This window comes from Dipodomys ordii, unplaced genomic scaffold, assembly GCF_000151885.1.
Source record: "Dipodomys ordii isolate 6190 unplaced genomic scaffold, Dord_2.0 Scaffold4, whole genome shotgun sequence".
In the NCBI taxonomy this organism is placed as follows: Eukaryota; Metazoa; Chordata; class Mammalia; order Rodentia; family Heteromyidae; genus Dipodomys; species Dipodomys ordii.
The window spans coordinates 3,902,989-3,925,348 of NW_012267220.1; the positions used below are offsets into that span (position 1 = coordinate 3,902,989).

General features: G+C 37.2%; 1 protein-coding gene across 1 annotated transcript in view; it reads left to right on the forward strand.

Moving 5' to 3' along the window:
* The window catches only part of Tll1 (tolloid-like 1), a 90,213-nt gene extending 68,713 nt beyond the window's left edge, over nucleotides 1-21,500 (forward strand). Inside the window, exons 16-21 of the mRNA XM_013023704.1 lie at nucleotides 1,453-1,633; nucleotides 4,293-4,418; nucleotides 8,195-8,322; nucleotides 15,782-15,995; nucleotides 19,299-19,549; nucleotides 20,674-21,500. Of these exons, the coding sequence (XP_012879158.1) occupies nucleotides 1,453-1,633; nucleotides 4,293-4,418; nucleotides 8,195-8,322; nucleotides 15,782-15,995; nucleotides 19,299-19,549; nucleotides 20,674-20,808 (1,035 nt within the window). The 3' untranslated portion in view covers nucleotides 20,809-21,500. The remainder of the gene's footprint in view (nucleotides 1-1,452; nucleotides 1,634-4,292; nucleotides 4,419-8,194; nucleotides 8,323-15,781; nucleotides 15,996-19,298; nucleotides 19,550-20,673) is intronic.
* Nucleotides 21,501-22,360: the final 860 nt, after the last annotated feature.

Consider the following 22,360-nt stretch of genomic DNA (forward strand, 5'->3'; position numbering starts at 1 on the left):
AGGGAGAATGTCAAGCATTAGTGTAGACATCTTTCTTTTTCTACTTGTGGTTTGCTTCAGCAAACCACATGAATAGGAATTTACTCATGAGTTGATATAATACATAATGTAGGATGAGGAGAAAACGTTTGCATTCAGGAGGAAAAAAGGTGGATGGAGCTTTGTGTTCTAGAAGCATTACTCTTCAAATAGTGATCATGAGAGCTACAAGGGCCCTTTTGCAAACGTTGTTAACATGTATGAAATCTTTGATTTCTGCATAGAAAGCCAGTACAGATACTATGTATTTCATAGTTGGATAATTTACCTATGGGACACAACCTGATTTATCTAATACTAGATTAAAATGAAAGCTTCACATTTTTCCTCAACATGACAATGCTAAAGGAAAGTCAGTGGTAAAGTCATATGTATTCTTAAATATTGCTAATTACACATTTATGTAATAAGGTCATTCATGCAAGGTGATTTTTAAAGTACTCTATTAGAAGTTTAGAGAAGTATTTTGCAGAAATATCCATTAGTTTCATAGAATTGCTGAAAGTACTTGTCATATGAGTGTGTTACAGAGAAATCAGATAACTATACTTCATTTTGTTATCAATTCCTGCCTTTATTTCCTGGAATAGAATTTGTATTTATTTGCAACCTCGAGTCTTCTAGATTATGTTCTAGCACCAGAAAGGAAGAAATATCAGGGTTTTTTGGTTAACATTTTGAAAGACAAAAGATCTTTTAAAATTAAATACCAAGTGTATGCCTTTAATTTTTTATTGTTTTCCACATTTTAATTAAAGTCAATTAGTTGTACAAGGGAGTTTCATCTGACATATTCATCTGTGCATAACTATGCCTTGATCAGACTTACCTCTTGTGTCTCTCCATTCTTTCTCTTTCCAAAACTTTGGAAGTTCCTGGGGCTGGGGGTTTAGCCCAATGGAAGGGCGCCCGCCCGGTGTGCGCAAGGCCCTGGGTTCGGTTCTCAGCCCTGGGGGAAAAAAAAAAGCTACAAAACTTTGGAAGTTCCTCATGGTGAGATTCTGATCAGAGCACTGTGTTTATGGGACCTAACACTGGATGAACCCAAAGTCTACACTGCCAGTCACCGTAGTGCTACTGTGAGAAGTGTAAATTTGAATAAAGTATTTAAAAAATGGAACTTTAGTTTAATAGAAGTGTTACTTCTATTACTCGTGCTTGTTTGTACACTCACAGACCAGTGTCATGGCATGATTGTCAGTGTTAAGATATCCATGGCAAGTTCAGAAGATAGCAACAATAATTTTCTCCTCTACTAGAGCTTGCATGCTTTGGGGCTTATCATCAAACCCTTCTTTCTATTTTTTTTCTTTACCTGTTAATTCCAGTCTGACTACCATGAAGGTAAAAGAAGGTAAAATATGGCATGTATTTCACAAATACCTGTCAGTCCTCTGGTACTCTTCAATCTAGGTTTGCAAATATGATTTTGTGGAGATCTGGAGTGGACTTGCTTCTGAGTCTAAATTGCATGGCAAGTTCTGTGGTGCAGAGGTCCCGGATGTGATTACCTCTCAGTTCAACAACATGAGGATTGAGTTCAAATCTGACAACACTGTATCCAAGAAGGGCTTCAAGGCACATTTTTTCTCGGGTAAGTCTGTCCAACACAATGTGTGTTGGACAATGTCTCCGTGAACTGGCTTTCATTGTTTGCCATCTTGTCTTCAGGGTTTTCTCTAAATGTATCTTGGAGGTACATAACTACTTGCTCTAGGTTTAAGCATTTTTTTACTTACTATTATACCTGACATTAATAAAGGGGTCCTGAAGTCATATCCCCCAACAGTTAGCTCTTACGTAAAATGCAATATTCTGAGAAGATCTACAAATAACAAGCATAAGTTTCTTTATAGCCATGACAGGTAGATATGAATAATTGAACCAGGCATCCAAAACCTAGCAGATTCTTAAACATAATTTTTTTTTGTTTTAGAAAACATAACATTTATTTTAGCAACATATCTCTTCTTTTTCACCCTTCTTTTGCCACATAATTTTTATCCTAATAGCAATAAATAATCACAGTATCATGTCTTGCTTTGTTATGGTAGGAAGTGAAATTATGATTTTAATGAAAATAACACCTGAGATGTGTTCAACAATTTTTATTTATATATTTGGAAAAATTTAACCAACTCAAAGTAAAATTTCTCATGGAAGCTAAATTTTGATATGTATCCCCCATTTTGCAAAACAGAGAAATAGGAGCGAAAAGTCTTTATTTTCTCATATTCAGAGTCGTTCTTTATCAAAGCATGACTCTGAAATGCTAAAAATATACAAACTTTTAATAAACATTAGTAGAGTAGCCAATTCTGCCTTTTTAGCCAGCAAGCATTTAAAGCAACTACACTCCAATGATGCTCTAACATTAGGCAATTTGGATTGAGTTAACTCTATGTCCATTTATTCCAATTCTTCTGTGTTGAAAATTAATGAGATTTAGGGTTAGTTTGGAGTTTTAAGAATAATTGAAGTCAGTGCTTCACTCATTCCATTGTGGTCTGAGTCAGACACAAAAGTGAACTGGACATACAATGGAGCTCTGCTTCCTTGTTCTGGTCCCTTCTTTCTCCCAAATTTAATTACCTCTCAGATTTCTCAGGCTTTCACTGAAGATTTATGTTAATCGAAGTGAAATTTTAATACCCTATTCTAAAAAGGGGAAGACTTTGCTAGAGACTATTTTATAAATACGACATGTTTTGTATATTTTCATTTATTTAAAAATAATGAGGTGAATAAATTGAAATAATGAGGTGAATAAATCTTATCAAAAATGATTCAGGATATTTTTTGTATTTCCTTTATCATACCTTTTATTTTAAAATTACTTACAAAGTAAATACTGTACTCCAATGTATGATTAAAGACACTCTGAAAACTATAAAAATTCATTTTCTGTTATTTTTTGACATCAGGAAAGCTTTCTGAAATATAAAGGACATTTGATTTTATTTTTTTGTGTTGTAAGAACAGTCTTATTGAAGTATAAATCATGCTTCTTTAATTCTTCTGACACACCTTAATTCTTCTGCCTGTATGTGTTTGATATATTCTGATATTACAATGCATGAATATCTCTTTTTGCATATGTGTGCTGTAGTGTAATTAGAGAAGTAGAAAAATGGACACATCTTTAAATGTTCCTATTAGATCATTTCTTTCAAATACCTTTTAAAAATTTATATTGATAAAAAGAACCATTGGCTTAATTAAAAAAGCAAAAGTAGCACACCTGGTGTGTCACTGTGGGCTCACTCATTCTCAAGATAAAAAAATCAGCTGACAGTGTAAAGCCCCCAATGTAACTATGCTGTGTCCACTTCATTCCCTTTGTGGGAATAATGCCGTCTAAGAGAAATGCCTTTGTATGTGGATCAGGAGCAAGCTGCCCTTTGACTTCATGGAGTATGCCAGTGAGGATGACAGCTCAGGGACTTGGGTGATAGCTGTGGCTATCAATAAGCTATCAATTAATTACCTATTAACTTAGCTTGGCTTTTTTTCTCCAGTAATGAATTTTCTAGGTATTTCTTAAAACTAGCATTGCCTATTCTAAACACTGGACGGTGTTCTATTAGTGGATTTAGTCTATCAGAAATTGATTTGCTTACAATATATAAATTAAGTGTCATCTTTAGCATGGTCTAATGATATGTTTCATTGCCTTGGAATAGTTCAGCATATCTGCCTTCATTCATGCTTAGTAAATGTGTAAAGTTAATGAAAAATATCAATGATAGGAATGATGGGAACAATCACATACAGATCTTGAAAACAATTTTAGCCTCTGTTGTCATATGATGTTATACATCTATATATACATATATATACACACATACACAGAAAGAAGGACTTTAATCTAAGTTAATGCTGTTTCTTGCCTTTATTTGACATTTCAAAATTATTTTTAAGAATAGAAACAGAAGTGTTTGGAATTATTTGGCGAAAGATCAGTTCATTTTTCCTTATGTCCTCAAAAAAAAAAAAAAACTCTTCTACACCATCCCAGGAATGAAAGTGGATTATAAGTTGATCCATTAAGAGATGGAAATGTAATGACACAATCCAAGGCTGCAAGCTCAATAAGGACAGGAGAGAACTTCAACACCTTCCACCTGTGTTTGTTGTATGCAGGGAAGGGAGAAAATCGTGGCTTAGTGTGCCTTTTGCCAGTATTCACCACATGATGTTTTCTTTGCTTTTGAAGCTACTGACTAAAGAGTGGGGGTTCATTTCTTTGCCAGACAAAGATGAATGTTCTAAGGATAATGGCGGATGTCAGCACGAATGTGTCAACACCATGGGCAGTTACATGTGTCAGTGTCGGAATGGCTTCGTGCTGCATGAGAACAAACATGACTGCAAAGAAGGTAGGGGAAGACAGGCACTTTCCTTGACATCTCTGATTTCATGTAGGTTGGAGTAAAGCTTGGCTCTTGAGCAGAATTAATTGCTTCATCATTATTAATACTATATGAATTCGCTGAATGAATACTAACTATGTGAATAAACCTTAACAGGGCTAAAGACAAAAAATAGTGTATAACATGCAAAGATGTAAGCTGTACTCATGGAGCTGTTATTGTATCATCTAAAGCTTTTTACACTTTCACAGGGTGGCAGTAGAATAACTATAGATTGAGAAGCTGCGATGACCCTTGGGTCATTCTAGATCAGATCCGATAAGGCTAATTTTTGCAAAAATGTTTTCCATTTGATGTGATAGCCATCTGTTCTTGTAGCTGTGTGACATGTGAGGAACCTCTTAAATACCAGTAGCATCCTGCTCAAACGTCTACCAAAGTGAAGACTTTTGTCACTAGTAGCTACTGTGCCATTTAAAGATTTAACTCAGGATTTTGGGAAAAAAAATCCAAACAAAACCCCACAGCATATTAGTAGCACAAAATTAGCCAAAATATTTTGATCCCAGTGCCTTATAAAACTTCAGGTTTTTTTTAAATACAAAGCTTTTACTCTTCTCGGGTACTATGGGTTGGAAGTGAAAAACATAATTATTCAGTTCTTATTTGTTCTTTTGAGTGTGCTCTAGAATTTCCTGATTAGACTGGATATATGCCTGTCTTGAATGGAATTTTCTTTCTTTCTTTTGTCAGTTGTGAGGCTTGAACTCTGGGCCTGGACACTGTTCCTTAGCTCTTTAGCTCAAGGCAAGCACTTTACCACTTGAGCTACAGCACTACTTCCTGGAAATTTCTTAAGAGAGTTTTTTGTATGTAACTTCAGTGTTTGTAGACTGGAGAGACCCAACTAAAATGTCAGGTAGTAAATTTTTGCATATACCTTGAAGACATAAAGAACCTTCTGAATTAACCTCCTTGCATTCAGTTATGCTCAGATAGGATTTTCCTTTTACATTGGGATAATGGCATTGGGTGAAATCATACACACGCAGGAATTTTTCTTTCTCCACTTTCATATAGGATATTTGCAACTTCATGAGATACGCTATTAAATAAATAGTTTGGGATAACAGGTGCAGTTGTTATTGCAGACTGGAAAGCAAGAAATACCCAGGAAAAAACCCAAAGAAGCTTTTACTGATTTGTACCTAGTCTACATATAGATAGCTATGTAATCAATAAATTTAGCATCTATATAGCTACATAATCAATCTATCATCTATCTGTCTGTCTGTCTGTCTATCTATCTATCTATCTATCTATCTATCTATCTATCTATCTATCTATCTATCTCTGTCTGTCTATCTACCTACCTACCATGGTTTACCAGTAACAAATATGTCTTTATATGTCCAGAAATAGTTTTGTAAAAATTTTCCTTCTAAATAGAATGATGTTCAGGTAGCCTTAATATTCTCTCTGTCTCTGTCTCTCTCTTTTTCTCTGTCTCTCTCTGTCTCTCTGTCTCTGTCTCTCTCTGTCTCTCTTACTTCCTCCTTCTTTTGGAAGTACTGTAGTTTGTACTCAAGAACTTTCAGGTTAGATGAATGGAAGAAAAAATTTAGAAGAAAGAATTATTTGATCTTCTTTGAGAGTCTGCTATGAAATCTTCTACTTAAAATAGACACATAGCTATTTTTAAAAGGAAAATGCTTAATGATGATTTAAAACTTGCTAGTTATAAGTGGCAGGTATGAAAGCAAAACCACTTCTGAACTAGAACACTATTTTAAGACAAGCATCAACCAGAGCCCTGTAGTTGCACAGATTGTTTGACACAGTCAAAATGAGTACCAATACAATCTAGTTCAACAGATACAATCTAGGTCAACAACAGAGGATCAAGGGACTAAGAAAAGCAAAGAAGGAGTCATTAGACCAGAAATTGATAGGTTTAGGGAGAATTGTGAGGAGAAAATTGTGAGGAATGTGGGGAGGGAAAGGGAGAGAAGGGAATATAACCAAGACCTAAATTCAAAGAGAGGAAAAGAATAGAAGGAAAGGACAAGAGAGATTAAAAAAAGGAAAAAAGAAAAATTAAAAAATGAAACTTTAAAAAATTAAGTATAAAGCTGGGCACTGGTGTGTTGAAAATGAACTTTACAACTTTTGTGGGGGGCGGGGAAGAGGTGTTGGAGAGGTGGGGAGGTGGAGGGAAGGGATGATAGGGGAAAAACAGAAGAGGAGGTAACAATGCTGGATAGGAAATGTACTCATTACCTTACTCTTGTAACTGTAACTCATCTATACAGTATCTTTACAATAAAAATATGTACAACCAAAATAAGTGGGGGAGGGCTCTACCACTTGTGCCCTTTTTTATTTTGTTTGTAGATTGGGTCCTGAATTTTTCGTTTGGGCATGATCCTGATCATGAACCGTAGTCCTCTTAACCTACACTTTCTATGTAACTGTGATTACGGATCTGAACCAACACACCCAGCTTACTTTTGAGATAGAAGTTTCTCTAATGTTTTGCCCCGGGCCAGACAGGAGCCACCAGACCTGGCTCAACATCATTCATTCATTTGTTCATTTATTGCCAGGAAAAGGGTTGAATTTTCTTTTATGTGTGCTATAGAACACACATCATGCACAGTTCAGCTGCAAGTATCTTCACATTGCTGTAGGCTGTTGTAGATCCTGAAAACTCTGCATTTCATGTGACAGGACAAATGTAGGGATTAGGGAATCAAGAAAACCCTTGTCATGACTCAATCCAGAATTCTTACCATGATAAAATTCACTAATGTTGCAGAGCTGTGGATTGAACCCAAATCTGCTTGCAGGCTAGGCAAGCACTGTGCCACTGAGCCCTGGGCCTAGTCTTTTAAGGTCATTATTTTGTTAGGTAATCCTCATTGGTTTGGTAGGAGCTAAGTTTCATCTTTGTTTCTCTCTCTTTTTCTCTTTCATTCCATGCAGAAAATCCACACCTCCCTGTGAAAATCTAGTATGGCTAGGGAGTAGGTGTGGATTTAAGGAACGAAAACAATAGTGATTGCATTCATTTGGCATGGACCTCTTGTGCAGTCTAGCAGCTGGGCAGAGTACTCTTCTAATAGTGAAGAACTTCCCCAAATATGGTAACATTGTACAAAACATGGTTGACATCCATTTAATTGAACGAGACAGTTTGTGAGGTTAGCTTAGAATCTGTCTTCAAGATTAGAAGCTGTTCACTTATTTTCTGCTAGTGTTTCATATCTCTGAGGAAATGGAAGTAAGTTTATTCTAACAACTACAATTATGATTTAAGGATTATAGTATATACTAAGAGGGAGCAAAAAATGTAAATACGTGACTTATAAAATTCCCTGTTGATGTTAATTAGCTGCTGGTCAAGGAAAACTAATAAAAATTGTGTAGCCAATCGAAAGTGCTTTGCACATAGCCAGTGTTGAGATTCTGGATTGTCAATATATGTTGCTCTACTGAAGGCTCAGTGGATAGAGCCAACAGTTTAAATAATTTGTTTTCTTTGAGGAGCTTACCTAATTTGTGCTAAACAATTCCAGTGAGTCAGACAACAAGCATTGTCTGACTGTGCTCTGAAGTGTATTTGCCAAATGCAGATGAGTATGATCACGGAGATTAGAATGCTGATTAGCTAGTGTTCAGGAAAATCTTTCCACGGAGCAGTGGGAAAATAGGCTGCAGGTTTTCTAGCCCAATCTTGGATTCGATTTGTTCACCAACTGATATTGTCCTTCTTTGCACAGCTGAGTGTGAGCAGAAGATCCACAGCCCTAGTGGCCTCATTACCAGCCCCAACTGGCCAGATAAGTACCCAAGCAGGAAAGAATGTACGTGGGAAATCAGCACAATTCCTGGCCACCGGATCAAATTAGTAAGTGAGCGCATCCTTCTTTCCATTACATGCCTGTGCCTTTGTAAGGGGCACACAGTGGGTGGGGATGGGGAGAGAATATTTGGTTCATTGAATTGATTCAGTGGGCAGCTGGAAAATATCTTCCTTCGCATGCTTTTCCTAATGGCACGAAATAAACCTTTGCTTTCCTAGATCAAGAGGGGATAGCCATATTGTATTTCTCTAGTTACCATTAAACGTCCTTTACTAAATGCTTGAAAAGGCATTACCAAAGTGGATGCTAACCGTTGGGTTTACCTTCCAATCATTTACTGGCAGTAGTGTTCCTAAATGGGAGAATCAATGAAGGAACAAGAAGTCAGACATTTAGCAGGGAAAACAATTGGAATAATCACTTCCTAAACACCACATAATATATTCTACGGGTTTCGTGAATTCTATGTGCCCCATATACAAAGCACACGTTTTTTTACAATAAAATAGATTTTGTCTTATGGTTTGGAGAATATCACTTTTGCATAATGTATTATCCTCTATACTAAGATACTGATATACTCATTATATATGAAAATTTTAAATATGAGTATTGTTTGCTTTCCCTCCTGCATTCTTTAGCTATTGTAATCTGTCCTGGTTGAAACTAAATGTTGACTTCAATTACAGAGTTTATAAATTCTCTACTTTAAGGAAATAACATGATAGGAATATGGAAATTAGAGAATTACTTTCCACATACTGTATTTAGAAGCGAGAAATACTGGCCAACAAGGCTTAGAACACAGTCTAGCAGATATCTCAGTAAAGAACAAAAATTATCTCAGGAATGAAATTGAGTCTACCCATCTGAAATGGTTCATTGAGGTACAAGACATAGTTTTAATTTCTCTATTTGGACTTTTCCACTTGGCTTTTTTAATTTTGTCCAACAAAGAGTATTTTTAAACTAAAGCATTATAATAAAATCAGAGACAGTGATATGGAATTCCTTCTACTTGCCGTATCTTGTAAATGCTTCTTCACACGAAGTCACCATTTCAGTCACTCATGCTGACGGACTCCAGATACTGAGATGAGAGTGTCAGGAAGGACATTGCTCCAGTCCTGTCCAAGGTCCTGACTGAGAGAAGTTATTAAAAGAAATGGCATCTTTCTATAATGCACTAAGCTAAAGAACTGGGATCTGGAGAAGCTGGCAGTGTCTTCTGAAATTTTTAAATAACCACTACCTCATGCCATTCCACAAATACAATGACTTCCAGTCTTGTCAGTTTTGAAAGGGCTTCCCAGAGAGTAAGCAGGGCTTGTCTTATGAAACACTGCATGTAGGCTCAACAAAAGTTAAGAACTAATGTGTGTACGGGGCCTAATACTTTCGAGGTGATGTCATGAATGCTATCTCAGTTTGGTCTCCGGAGTGACACAGAGTGAACATGCCCCCTAGAAGTTTAGACGACTTGATAGGTTTGTAAAGCTTTAAGAGTCTGAATTCCTTAAAATCCACATAGTCTGTCTCTACACTTTATCTTGCTTTTTTATTGTAATACCTTGTATCAGAGAAGGAAGAGATGCATAATTGCTGTGGGTGCATGGATTTAATAATTTATATTAGAGTTATTAAATGCAAATCTATATTTGCAAGGCAAAGTAATAATGATTAAATTAAAAAATATACAACAGGGAATTATGGAGAGATTAGGAACATATGTTTTGAACTCAGATACTTGGGTCTAGATCCGAGTCATTCTGCTCACTCTAGTCTATCATGGGAAAGCTATTTATCCTTGGATAGCCTTTACTTGTTCATGGGGAGCTGGGGGCTAGTGCTGAATCATGTTTTGTATGTGTATTAAATGAAAAAATATATAAAATGTTTGTTCTAATGACTTATTAAATATCAACAAGTATTGATGGATGATATCCAAACAGTAATAGTAATGACAATTTTTAACACAAACCACAAATCTTTTTATTAGATTATTTAATCATGACCAGTAAGAAATTTCCCACAGCCTTGTGAATAAGAAGTTCATTTCTAACAAGGGGAAGTGTAGCAAATTATCCCTTTTCAGAAAATCTCTTATTTAAAGACAGTCATGTAGAAAATTTTATAGAGGTTATGTACTATGGTCTGTTTTGCAACAATTTTAATGCCAGCACTTTATTGTGAGAACAGCCAGACAATACACAAATGAATAGATTTTATTGTGTTCCACTAAAATCAAATTTTACAAACAGGACGCAGGCCAGATTTAGCCTGTGGGATGTCGTTCATCTTCCCTGGAGCTAAGAAAGTTTGGAAAACAAATCTGAACTGGATCCGATTGGCTAGCACTTGCAATCCTAGCTCGCTACTCAGGAGGCTGAGATCCACACAACTGAGATTTCAGGCTAGCCCAGGCAGGACAAGTCTATGAGATTTCATCGCCAAAATAACCAGTAAAAGACTAAGCTGGATATGTGGCTCAAATGGTAGTGTGCCAGCTGTGCAAGCAAGCCCAGCAAGCTGAAGGCCTTAGAAAGCAAGCCTGGGTGTGCAAAAAACAAAGCAAACCAAAAACAATGAAAGAGAATATGAGATCATAAATTCATAGTCGATGTGATTGTTCACCTGAATAGTATATACTGAGAGGGTGAAAAAGTTTAGCCCTTAACGTTTTTGAAAGGAAGAACAAGGAATATTGACCTTCATCCCTCTAACCCATAGAGCCAGTGATCTGCCCCCTTCCTGCAAGGCACTTTTTTGAAAAGCAAGTTTGTAGATGGGTTGAAGTCAAGGTTCTTAAAATGGGAAGAATGTCCCAGATTACTTTTGTGGTTTGATCATGGAGTGATTAGAAGTGGGAGGCAGGAGCTTAGCTAGGAGCCAGCATGCAATAACATCGAAATTAGTGGAAGGAATCAAGAACCTACAAAAGACACAGAGACTCTCCAGCTGGAAAATGGCAAGGAACAGATTCTCACTCATGACCTCTACAAAGAACTCAGTCCTGTCTGCTCATTTTAGACTACTGGCCTTCAAGTTTGTAGGAGAAAGAGTCTGCCTTGTTTTAAGCTCATACATTTCTGGTTATTTGCTATAGCAGTGAGAGAAAAATGAATGTGTAAGTTTTGAATTTAGTTTGAATTTAGTGATGTGTGTGTGTGACCATGAAATGAAGCCATGACGGTTTGATAGCTTGAAATCTTAATGAAAAGATGTTTGGAAGAAGTTTTCCTACCAGAGAAACATGAAACTTCTTTTTTTTTTTGAGAAAACATTTCATTTTTTAATTTTAAATTTATTTTTATTGTGAAAATACTGTACAGAGGGGTTACAATTACATGGGCAAGATAATGAGTACATTTCTTATCAAGCATTGTAGTCTCCTCCTTTGTTTCCCCTTCCCATCCCTTCCCATCCTCCCCCTGCCCCCCCCCGAAACTTCTAAAGGAATGACCTTCATAATCTATACTGGCTGCATCCTCTCAATTCTGAGAGACTCAGTGCATCATTACTTTAATCCTATATCTAGAACTACAGGAGAATACTGCATTAGACCACATTGTCATTCATCTTACGATATCTTTAAGTTTTGCTAAGTTATGTATAGTGGCCATTTATACCCTTACATATGAGATAATTATCAAAAAGAAAATCAAATAACACTTCTGGAATTTGTCACCATAAATCCATAAAAAGTTTATATGATTAGAAATATAACGGGGCTGGGAAGGTGGCTCAGTGGTAGAGTGCTTGCCTAGCATGCATGAGGCCCTGGGCTCCTCAGCACTGCTTAAGCAGAAAAAGCCTGTAGTAACACTGTGGCTCAAGTGGTAGAGCGTTAGCTTGGAGCTGAAGAGCTGAAGGACAGCGCCCAGACCCAGAGTTCGGGCCTTATGGCTGAATCAGATAACTTTGTTCTGTGCCACCTCCCCTCCCTTCTCCCCAGGTTTGATTATCTTGTGAGAAACCAAATAACAGGTCTTCCTCTAAACAGAAGTAAAAGATAGCTCCAAACAGTCTCCCATAGCTTCTGGAATTGCATCAATCCTTGTATTTGTCTTAGTTCACATTTTATTGCAGTATTAAATGCAATTACTGTATCATCTTGACTTTTGGGAATATGTGTGGTTGCTTTCCCTGGCCCTGTCCTTTGGCCAATGCTTGCCTTTTTAAATAACAGAGAGTCTGCAGATGCAGAAGGGACAGCATATGCAAGCCCAGGAGCCGATCAGGGAGATTATTATTATTCTGTATTCCAGAAACATATAGTTATTTCCATAGTCTATAAGAGTTCAGTGTTGGTTCTTTCGAATTAGACTCTTGAATCTCTTAGTTTTCCTAGTAGGAAATGCATTGAGATTTCTGACTGGAGTTTTGTTGTTGTTGTTGTTGTTATTGTTTTGCCTTTCTAAAACCTAGTCGGGTAATTCTTGAATCATAGATATATCATCAGAGAATGAATACGCTTTACATTTTGTTGCTGTTGGACATGGGGCTTGGACTCAGTGCTTGGGCGCTGTCCCTGAGTTCTTTTACACAGGGCTAGTGATATACCACTTGGAGCCACAGCTCCACTTCTGGTGGTTAATTGGAGATGAGAGTCTCAAGGATGTTCCTGCAAGGGCTTGACTTTGAATCCTGATCCTCAGGTCTCAGCTTCCTGAGCAGCTAGGATTAGAGGCGTGAGCCATTGGTGTCCAGATATATTTTTTGTATATGTTTTTATTGTAAAAATAGAGTACATAGGGGTTACAGTTATGCATGTTAAGAGTACATTTCCTATCGAGCATTGTTACCTCCTCCTTTGTTTTGCTCCTACCACCCTTTTGCTCCCCACCTCCCCAGCTCCTCCCTTGTCCTCCCCCGAAGCTGTAAAGTTCATTTTCAACATAGTGTCTTGTACATCTCATTGTTACAACGGGTCCTTATTTCAGCATTTTGTTATTTCCCTTCCCTTCCACAAATTAGAAAAATGTATTTACAAGATGCAGGACACCAAAACCAAATACAGTGAAAACAGTGGTTTTACCATGGGGGAAAAACAAAAAAAAATCACATGGTACATTCTAAGTACATTAAAAACAGCAGCAAGAAAGACAAAACCACTTGTGTCCCCATTTCAGGGTTCATTTCTCTTAGCATCATCTTTTTTTTTATTGTGAAAATACCATACAGAGGGGTTACAATTACATGAGCAAGGTAATGAGTACATTTCTTATCAAGCATTGTTGCCTCCTCCTTTGTTTCCCCTTCCCATCCTTGCCCTCCCATCTTTCCCCCACCTCCACCCCCCCTCGCCAAAGTTGTAAAGTTCGTTTTTCTACATAGCCTCTTGTATATCTCATTGTTGTGATGAGTCAAGCTGATCCTTATTTAAACAATTTGTTTTTTACCTTCCCTTCCCCAAATTATACCAACATCAAATACAGTGAAAACAAGGGTTACACCATGGGGGAGGGACATACAAAGCAACAAAGAAATCATCTTATAAATATGTTAGAAACAATAGCAAGAAAGAAAAACCATTTGAGTCCTTATCTTGGGGCTCATTTTGCCCAACATCAACTTAATCTGGCTGTTTGTTTGTGCTTGTCTCAGACATATACTAGTTATTGTAAATAAGGGAAACCATGGGACCTATGTTTCTTTGGGCCTGCCTTACTTCACTTAATATAATTTTTCCAAGTGTTTCCATTTCCTAACAAATGGGGCAATGTCATTCTTTCTGATGGAGGCATAGAATTCCATTGTGTATGGATACCACATTTTCTTGATCCATTCATCTACTGAGGGGCATCTGGGTTGGTTCCAGATCTTAGCTATGGTAAATAATGCTGCAATAAACATAATTGTGTTGGTAGCTTTAGTGCGGTCTTGTGATCATTTGGGTAAATGCCCAAAAGTGGGATTGCTGGGTCTTAGGGGAGCTCTATGTGGAGTCTTTTGAGGAACCTCCATACCACTTTCAATGGATCAAGTTTTACTGGAAATGCTTAAGAAAAATTTTAAGCCATAAAAGGCAGTGGGATTTTTAAAAAAGAAATCAGAGTTTTCAAATATTCAGTCTTGCTGCCTCTTCTGCTCCCACTACAAATCTGCAGGATTTTTGAAAATACAAATGGCTCTGGGAGACTTGCCTGTGGCTTTGGGTTCCTGGGGCTACAAAATTTCACATTCTGTATCATTTAGATAGGAAGATTCATGGGTCAGCATGTGCAACAGCAGCAAATTGTGTATAATCCCTTGTCTTGTGAACTCCAGAAACATTTTTTAAGCTATTCCAGTTTCCCAAGGGCTCCTATAACACTTTTCTTTGCTGTAGACTTTCTTTGACGTACAAGATCTCAGCATTTGTGCTGACTGATTATGTGGCTTGGAGCTATAGGTCAGGCTGATTTCTGGAAAAAGACTACCCAATCTTTTCAGTTGACCTAACAACCTGCCAGAAACATACCAGCTCAATGTCACTTTGTATAGTACTGTTTTGTTCTGGTAAACAGATGTTATTATTTACTTCCAGAATCTCAGATTTCATTAAAGAGTGAAGTAGTCATTTATTGATGTCTTTCACCTAGTTCTTCATTGGTTCTGTGAATGGTCTCAACACATTGGGTCTGTAAATTTAGATCCACTTTCAGTCGTTACTTATAGGATATAAATAAAAGAATATTAGCCTTATATATTATTACCCTTATATAATATTACCCATGCCGGTGCATCTTGTATTTATACATAATTGAAACCAAAGTTTCTATTCATGTCACAGTCAAAACAGATAATGATGAGAACTGGAATGGCTTTCAGACAATGTGTTTTTCTTTCTTAAAGCAAGGTTTTATACTCTTGAAATTCTACTCTAATAATTCAGAAGCTAATAAAAAAGGATGAGTGGAATATTGATCCAGATTTCTCATGGTAGTTTCTCATTGATTGCAAACTAATTCTAAGACTGTCCAGGGTAACAGGATATGCATGGGCAGCCTTCATGAGTGGCAGAAATCCAGAAGATTTGACTGGTCATATCTATAGCATTCATTTTCATATGTGCAATTAATTGGTCATATTCTTGAAATTGATGCTTTTATAAATGATTTGATAAGACTTACTCAGACATCCAGACATTCATTTAGGGTCTTCTATATCCCATGTGTCATGTTTAGTTTATTCTACGCTAGCACTGTATTTCAGGTATTAAGTTTAATAACATGAACTCCTTCTATGGTCAGATGGTTTATAGGCTGTGCTTTAGGATAAATGCTGTCTGCTAAAGTCTTTACGTTCAATGTGTTTCTCTACAATGTGTGGTATTTCCAGTGAGATTCTTTGTGTTTTGTCTTTCAAAATTTTCTTTTTGTACCATTCAGTGGTGGTGGTTTTTTTTTGTCTGAAGAAGTGAACATTCCTTTTTACTTATAATGATTATAACAACTAATGACTCTAATGCATACTGGTTATTGTGATTTTCTATTTGTTTCCCCTTTTTCTTTAAACTAGGTCTTCAGTGAGTTTGAGGTAGAGCAGCATCAAGAATGTGCCTATGATCACTTAGAAGTATTTGATGGACAAACTGAAAAGTCACCGATTCTTGGACGCCTGTGTGGCAACAAGATCCCAGACCCCGTTGTGGCGACAGGAAATCAAATGTTTGTTCGGTTCATTTCTGATGCCTCCGTTCAGAGAAAGGGCTTTCAAGCCACCCATTCCACAGGTAGCTCCTCTCTCTGACGAAGCTCCAGGTTTCTTTTCTGGAGAGTGTGTGTTCTAGGTCCAGTAACTGGATCATAAATGAAGCCCCAAGAAACTCACTGACAGACATTTTGAGATATTTTAAGAACTACTGAGCATGTTGCTACCTGAATAGCTTTGCAAAACTGGACCTGAGTTTGAATATGATTTGTGATCCATGGATATGGTGAAGTAGACATATCTCTGTTGTTAACTTTAGCAGACAGGAATCTATACCTAGGTATTAGAAACTTACATTTTATATAAAAAGCTGTAGGATTCCTTAGCTTTTCCTCTCATGCATTTTATAAACAGAGTAATTGAAGTAGTGGATTTGAACTCAGGGCCTCATGCTTGGTAGCTTCATACTCTACCACTTAAGCATATCTCTAGTTCTCCTTTGTGATCGTGAACATTTGCCTAGATTGGCCTCATCTGCTGATCCTTCTGCTCTCAGCCTTCCAAGAAACTAGCATTACAAGCATGAGATGCTGGAACTCCTCCTTCTCTGCATCTTCGTTCTTCTTCTCCAACTCCTTGCTCTTCTCTTTCCTCTTCCCCTTCTCCTCCACTTCTTCCTTTCCTCTGCATCCTCCTCTGTCATCTTCTCTTCTTTCTCTTCTCCTCTTCTTCACCTTCTACTCTTTTTCCTCCTCCTTTTAAGTACTGGGACTTGAATTTGGAGCCTTCCACTTTCTTGGCAGGTGCTTTACTACTGAATTATGCCTTCGACATTTTCGGTAATTTGCTATGGAACATAATCTTTTTTTTTTGTTGTTCTAGGCCTAATCTCCAATTCAAATTTTAGAGGTTGCAGCTAATCTTTAACAGATAGTTTAGAGCAACATTTTATATTATGTATATATTACACACATATAATACACTTGCTTACAATTTGGAGCTAATTTAATTACATGTTTCTTAAAATATCTAAGGGATTTTTAAAAATTATAGATACTTGCTGAAATCATTTAGCTTTCACTACCACCTAGTGGCATAGCCGATGTATAGCTTGAGTATAGCTCTGGACGAACTCTGTCTTGGTTTCGCACATATTATTTTAAAGCAATTATTTTTGTTATGATTTCCTAAACATTATTTTTGTTTCCTTTTTGTTTCACTCTGAAGAACCTAGATTTTTAACTATTTCGTTTCTCAATTTTATTTTCACTTTATAGTGCAAGAACTGTTTCTTTGTCTGATATTCATCGTCCCAGGTTGAAGTCAGCTAATTGAGAGAAGAAGCTTTGTCCGCTAAGCATATATTGAGTCTTCTCTTAGAAGATATGGCTGCAGCACTTGAGGGGCAAGATAGAGAGAGAGTAATTTTTTTTTGGTCGGTCATGGGGCTTGAACTCTGGGCTTGGGCGCTGTCCCTCAGCTCTTCAGCTGAAGGCCAGTGCTCTACTGCTTGAGCCATAGCACCACTTCAGGTTTTCTGAGTGGTTTATTGGAGATAGGAGTCTTATGAACTTTCCTGCCCCAGCTGGCTTTGAATCATGATTCTCAGATCTCAGCCTCCTGAGTAGCTAGGATTACAGGTGTGAGCCATGGGTGCCTGGCGAGAGAGTAATTTTTAAAAGGTGGCATTGTTTGACAGAACAGGTTTTTTTTAACTAGTAAATAGTATCTTATTATTTGTCAATGGCATTTAAAATTCAATAATATATTAATGTTTCTTAGAAAAGAAGTATTTTGGTCAAGATAAATTAGAATGTCCACATTTGTAGGCTAAATTACAGGAGCTGTTATGGAGTTTAATATTTACAGGACACAAGCAAACATGCCTTTCCAGATAACATGAAGATATACTCCTGCCTTACCTTCTTTTTTTTTTTTTTGTTCCCCAGAGTCAAATAGAAAAGTCTCTGGAAGTTTATAAAGTACTTTTGAACCACTGATTTAACAACACTATTGCTGATATTGCAAATGCCATCTTTTCTTTTTTTCTAGGTTTGGCAAATTCATTGGCATATTTGGTTGAAAACATGGTTACTCTCTTTGAAAATCATCTCTTAAAGGAATATGTTGAACGCTGTTTTGACCCAGAGCTTAAATAGTCATGGAATTCTCAAAAGCACTCAAAGAACTCTGTTCATGTTATGTAATAATTCTTCCAGGGCCTATTAAAACCATCCTTCTTGTGTAAATAACAATGAAATGTTCATCTTTAAGATATTCTCATTTTTTTCTCTCATGGACAGATTATTATTTTCTGATTTTTTTTTGGTGGGAACCATGATCTCTAGGAATCCCTTGAAACCAATAGATGCTCAGTGAACTTCTTGGGGTGTGTTTTAATCAGTCATATGCGTAGTTTAAACCATTTGTTTCTAAAAGTAAGCAAGTTTTTACAAAAAAAAAAAACAGAAGGAAAAACAACTCCTTTCAGTGATTTTCAGATTTGTAAATATGGTGGAATTCCTTTTCTTACATGTTCACATACCTCATTTTCTCACTGATGTTTGTATTCTTCCTTTGACATTTTCCCCCCAAGCTGATGAGGAGCTGTACCTTCCTGGTCTTGGCATTGATTTCCCTACTTTGTTTCTGTAAAGTGGGAACACAAACCCAAGTATCTCCTCTGCAAACTCCTTATCTTCTTCCCTTCTTCCTGGATTGTTGAGCCAAAATCACCTAAGGTTTTTGACAGTTGTTTGAAAGTTAAATATAAGGTTTCTTTTCCAAGAGCAGATTAAGTATCTGAAAGTGCTACTGAATTCTGTCTGGCTTTTCAGTTAATACTTGGTGACATTTAAATCTCATAGGCAAATGATAATAATAATGGCAGTATCAGTATTTTCTGGGCTTTTGCTATGATGAGATGTTTATGCAGTAATCCGTTTCCTATCCATTGACACCCTATGATGGAGATACTGTGTATTGTCTTTGTTTTACAAGTAAGTTTGTGCAGGGCTGGTGTAGCTCAGCAGCAGAACACTTGCCTTGTATGTGCACACCCCTGGGGTGATGTTGGCTAATACATTCGAAAAACCTACTAATATTGGTGCCATTATTATCACCTGTCTCTTTCTCTGGGGAGGACAGTGGATCAGTGCAATGACTTTGTTTACCCAGATCATGGGGCCCGTGGATGCAGGCGCTGACTTTCCAACCTAGGAAGGCTGGATCTGAAGCCTGTGCCAACGTCTGTGGCACTCTCTGACTCTCTACTGCCCTATCTGAGGCTAAAAGGAGAAACTGAGATCAAAGAGTGTGTAGACATTGAAATTGGACCTGTGGAAACTCACTGAATGTACTCATTTTGTTTTTCTTTCCTGGGTAGAGTGTGGTGGCCGATTGAAAGCAGAACCTAAACCCAAAGATCTGTACTCCCATGCGCAATTTGGTGACAACAATTACCCAGGACAGCTTGACTGTGAATGGCTGCTGGTATCAGAACAAGGTTCTCGGCTTGAGTTATCTTTTCAGACTTTTGAAGTAGAAGAAGAAGCCGATTGTGGATATGACTATGTTGAACTCTTCGACGGTGTTGATTCAGCAGCTGTGGAGCTTGGTCGATTTTGTGGATCAGGGGTAAATACATTAGTTACAGGACACTTTAGATACCACTTTTAAATGCCTATTAATTTATGATTGGCATGCGTAACAATTACAACTGGTTATTATTACTAGCCTGATGAGAGGTTATACGTCTCTTCTACCCTTCTTGCTTTTCTGCTTCTAATGGAAATTTATGTGACGGTATAAAATTATCAGATGACTTAAAGTTAGCATTTGCATTCAGCATTTTTATTGTGCAACGTATTTGTAAATTCTTAGTACTCTATAGTCAGTATATCTAAGCAAACACTCTTTTCAATGTCCTTTAACTCTCCTAAGTTAAAACACGAAATCAAAGAAAAAGAATAGGCATACCATTCAAAATTAAATTCCCTTCTCAACAAACAGATTTGGGTGGGAGTGTCAAGGTCACTGTGTGTGTGTGTGTGTGTGTGTGTGTGTGTGTGTGTGTGTGTGTGCCTAGCCACTATACTGACACCTTGTTCCATTGCATGGGGTTGTATGCATATTTATAGGGTGCTGGAGGCAGGTCAAGGGACGTCAGGTGAGAAATAAGAAGAGAACACTTTAAGGTTTTCTCAATACCTTGTTCCTGGGACGCATTGTATTAATCTAGATGAGTCTTCTGAACTCATAGTTTATTGTAAAATAGTAGCTCTAAGTTTTTGTCTTGGAAAACTGGTATCTGCTGCCTACATGACATTGTTGAATTCCAGCCTAAGTAACATCTGAAAAAATAAAATGGCTTTTAAATAGCTAGGTTATTAAAATAAGAACTACTCAAAGATTGAGGTACTGGAAGAGGCTCTATATCAGACTAACTTCAGAATCAGATTTACCACCTCTTTATCCTTTCTGAAGTTCAAGTTAGTATTTGTAAATCAAGGAAGTTGGTCTTAAGTGTTTGAGGAAAGCATTCCAAATTCTAGAAGGGTGCTTAGAACTTGTAAGCAAAGCTCAGCATAGTTCTGTCTTGGTCTTTCTGAAGATCTTGTTTCATCATCTATAAAAAGCAGAAGTCAATCATAAATAGTGTTCAAGGTTGTTTATATACCAAAGAAAATATTATTAAACATGCATAACATGGAAGAAATGTGACCCATTTTCATTGCTTCTTTACTTTGTTTCCCCTTTAGCCACCAGAAGAAATCTATTCAGTTGGGGATGCAGTTTTAATTCACTTTCACACCGATGACACCATCAATAAAAAAGGATTTTACATAAGATACAAAAGCATAAAATATCCAGAAACCATGCATACCAAAAAATAACACCAGAACCTCTGTTTGAAGATAAACAAATGTTCAAATGAAGAGAAGACATATTTTTCTAAACTGATGATATGAGCACAACTGTTTTATATAATGAATTTGAACAACAAAAACAGAAAACTGTAAGACTAGAATTATCTCTGTACTAAAAGAGACACTTCCAGTTAATCTTGATCAGCATTACAAGAAGGGTATTTGAACTCCATGCATGATGAAGAGCCTCACATGCTACCAGGAGACATCTAGCCTTTTCTTACAGCTTGAAACAGATGCTTCACAACACTAACAGATCAGTTCAGGGGTCGAGACCCTGTGGAATGTTCTATGATTCTTTATCAAGATTTGGGAGATCCACAGCCATCTTTCAAGTCTAAAACTGGAAAACTCTCTTCTTTGTCTTAGCATACTTGCTTTGACTTTGTATCTCAGATACAGTGGAAACCAGATACCTAGAAGTGGGTGTGAAGTAGGAGTGTTTTAAAGGTGGTTTGTACTTTAAGAATGTGTGCGAGCATGCGTGTGTGCATATGTGTGTGTATGTGTGTGTGTGTGTTGGATGTTTGGAAACTGGAATATTTCAGCTTCATCCTTTTCACTTGCAGGCCAGCTTAACCTCTTCAAAACAGAAATGATAATGACCACACCCTCACACGTGGATGCCCCTGACCTGTCCCTGGTGTCTGTGAATGCGGTTACTTAACACTCTCAACATCACTTATTTAATTACTGGAAAAAAAAATACCCTGGTAAACTTCTCTCTGTGGAAGTGCCACCTTTTTTTTCCCTCACCAAATCCAGGATGCCGGGGATGTCTTATGAACCTTCTAAGAAAATGCCCGCAAGGGGTGTACAGGATTCTCCTAAATGAACTACCTGTGTGGTTCCTATTAAGTGACTGCCGTCGCTGCTGCTATTGTCTTTTCTTTGTGGTTGGTCTGTGATTGGTGTAGTTATTATTGTTGATATTGTCATAGAATTTAGTGTATTTTAAAAAAAAAGTTGAAGTAGAAGCGGGCTTTGTGAGAAATTAAAAGATTTCTTTCTCTTTTCTTTGCTATGTCTCCTCTTCCTGGAATTCAGATTTTTTTTAATGCAATGATGGGAAGGGGGATTCGTTTCTGGAAGAATTCACATGGTGCTATTCCATACACATCTTTAAAGAACAAGTTTTTGACCTTTGAGCCAACCACCTGTAGACTACGAATGTCTCTCTGTGTTCGTCCCGGCCTATAGCATTTGAAGACTGAAGATGTGCTAAATTGATCAAGAGAATATCATTTCAAGTACAGCATTGGTCCTCTCTGAGGGTGGGGAGGGTGTTACTTCGATGCCTTAGATGCTTGCTCACAATCAAACAATCCTCTAGAGACACATTTGGAAGTGTTGGACCTGTCAGTTCTATGGGCAAAACCAACTTCTGTGACAGATGGTGGATGTAAATATGGTGACCTGTGTTTGTTGTAGAAAAATGGAACTTTAGAATGAGTTTCCTGCTTGGCAGCCATGTGTGTTTTTAATATTAATGTTTGTATATGTGTACGGGTGAGTGAAG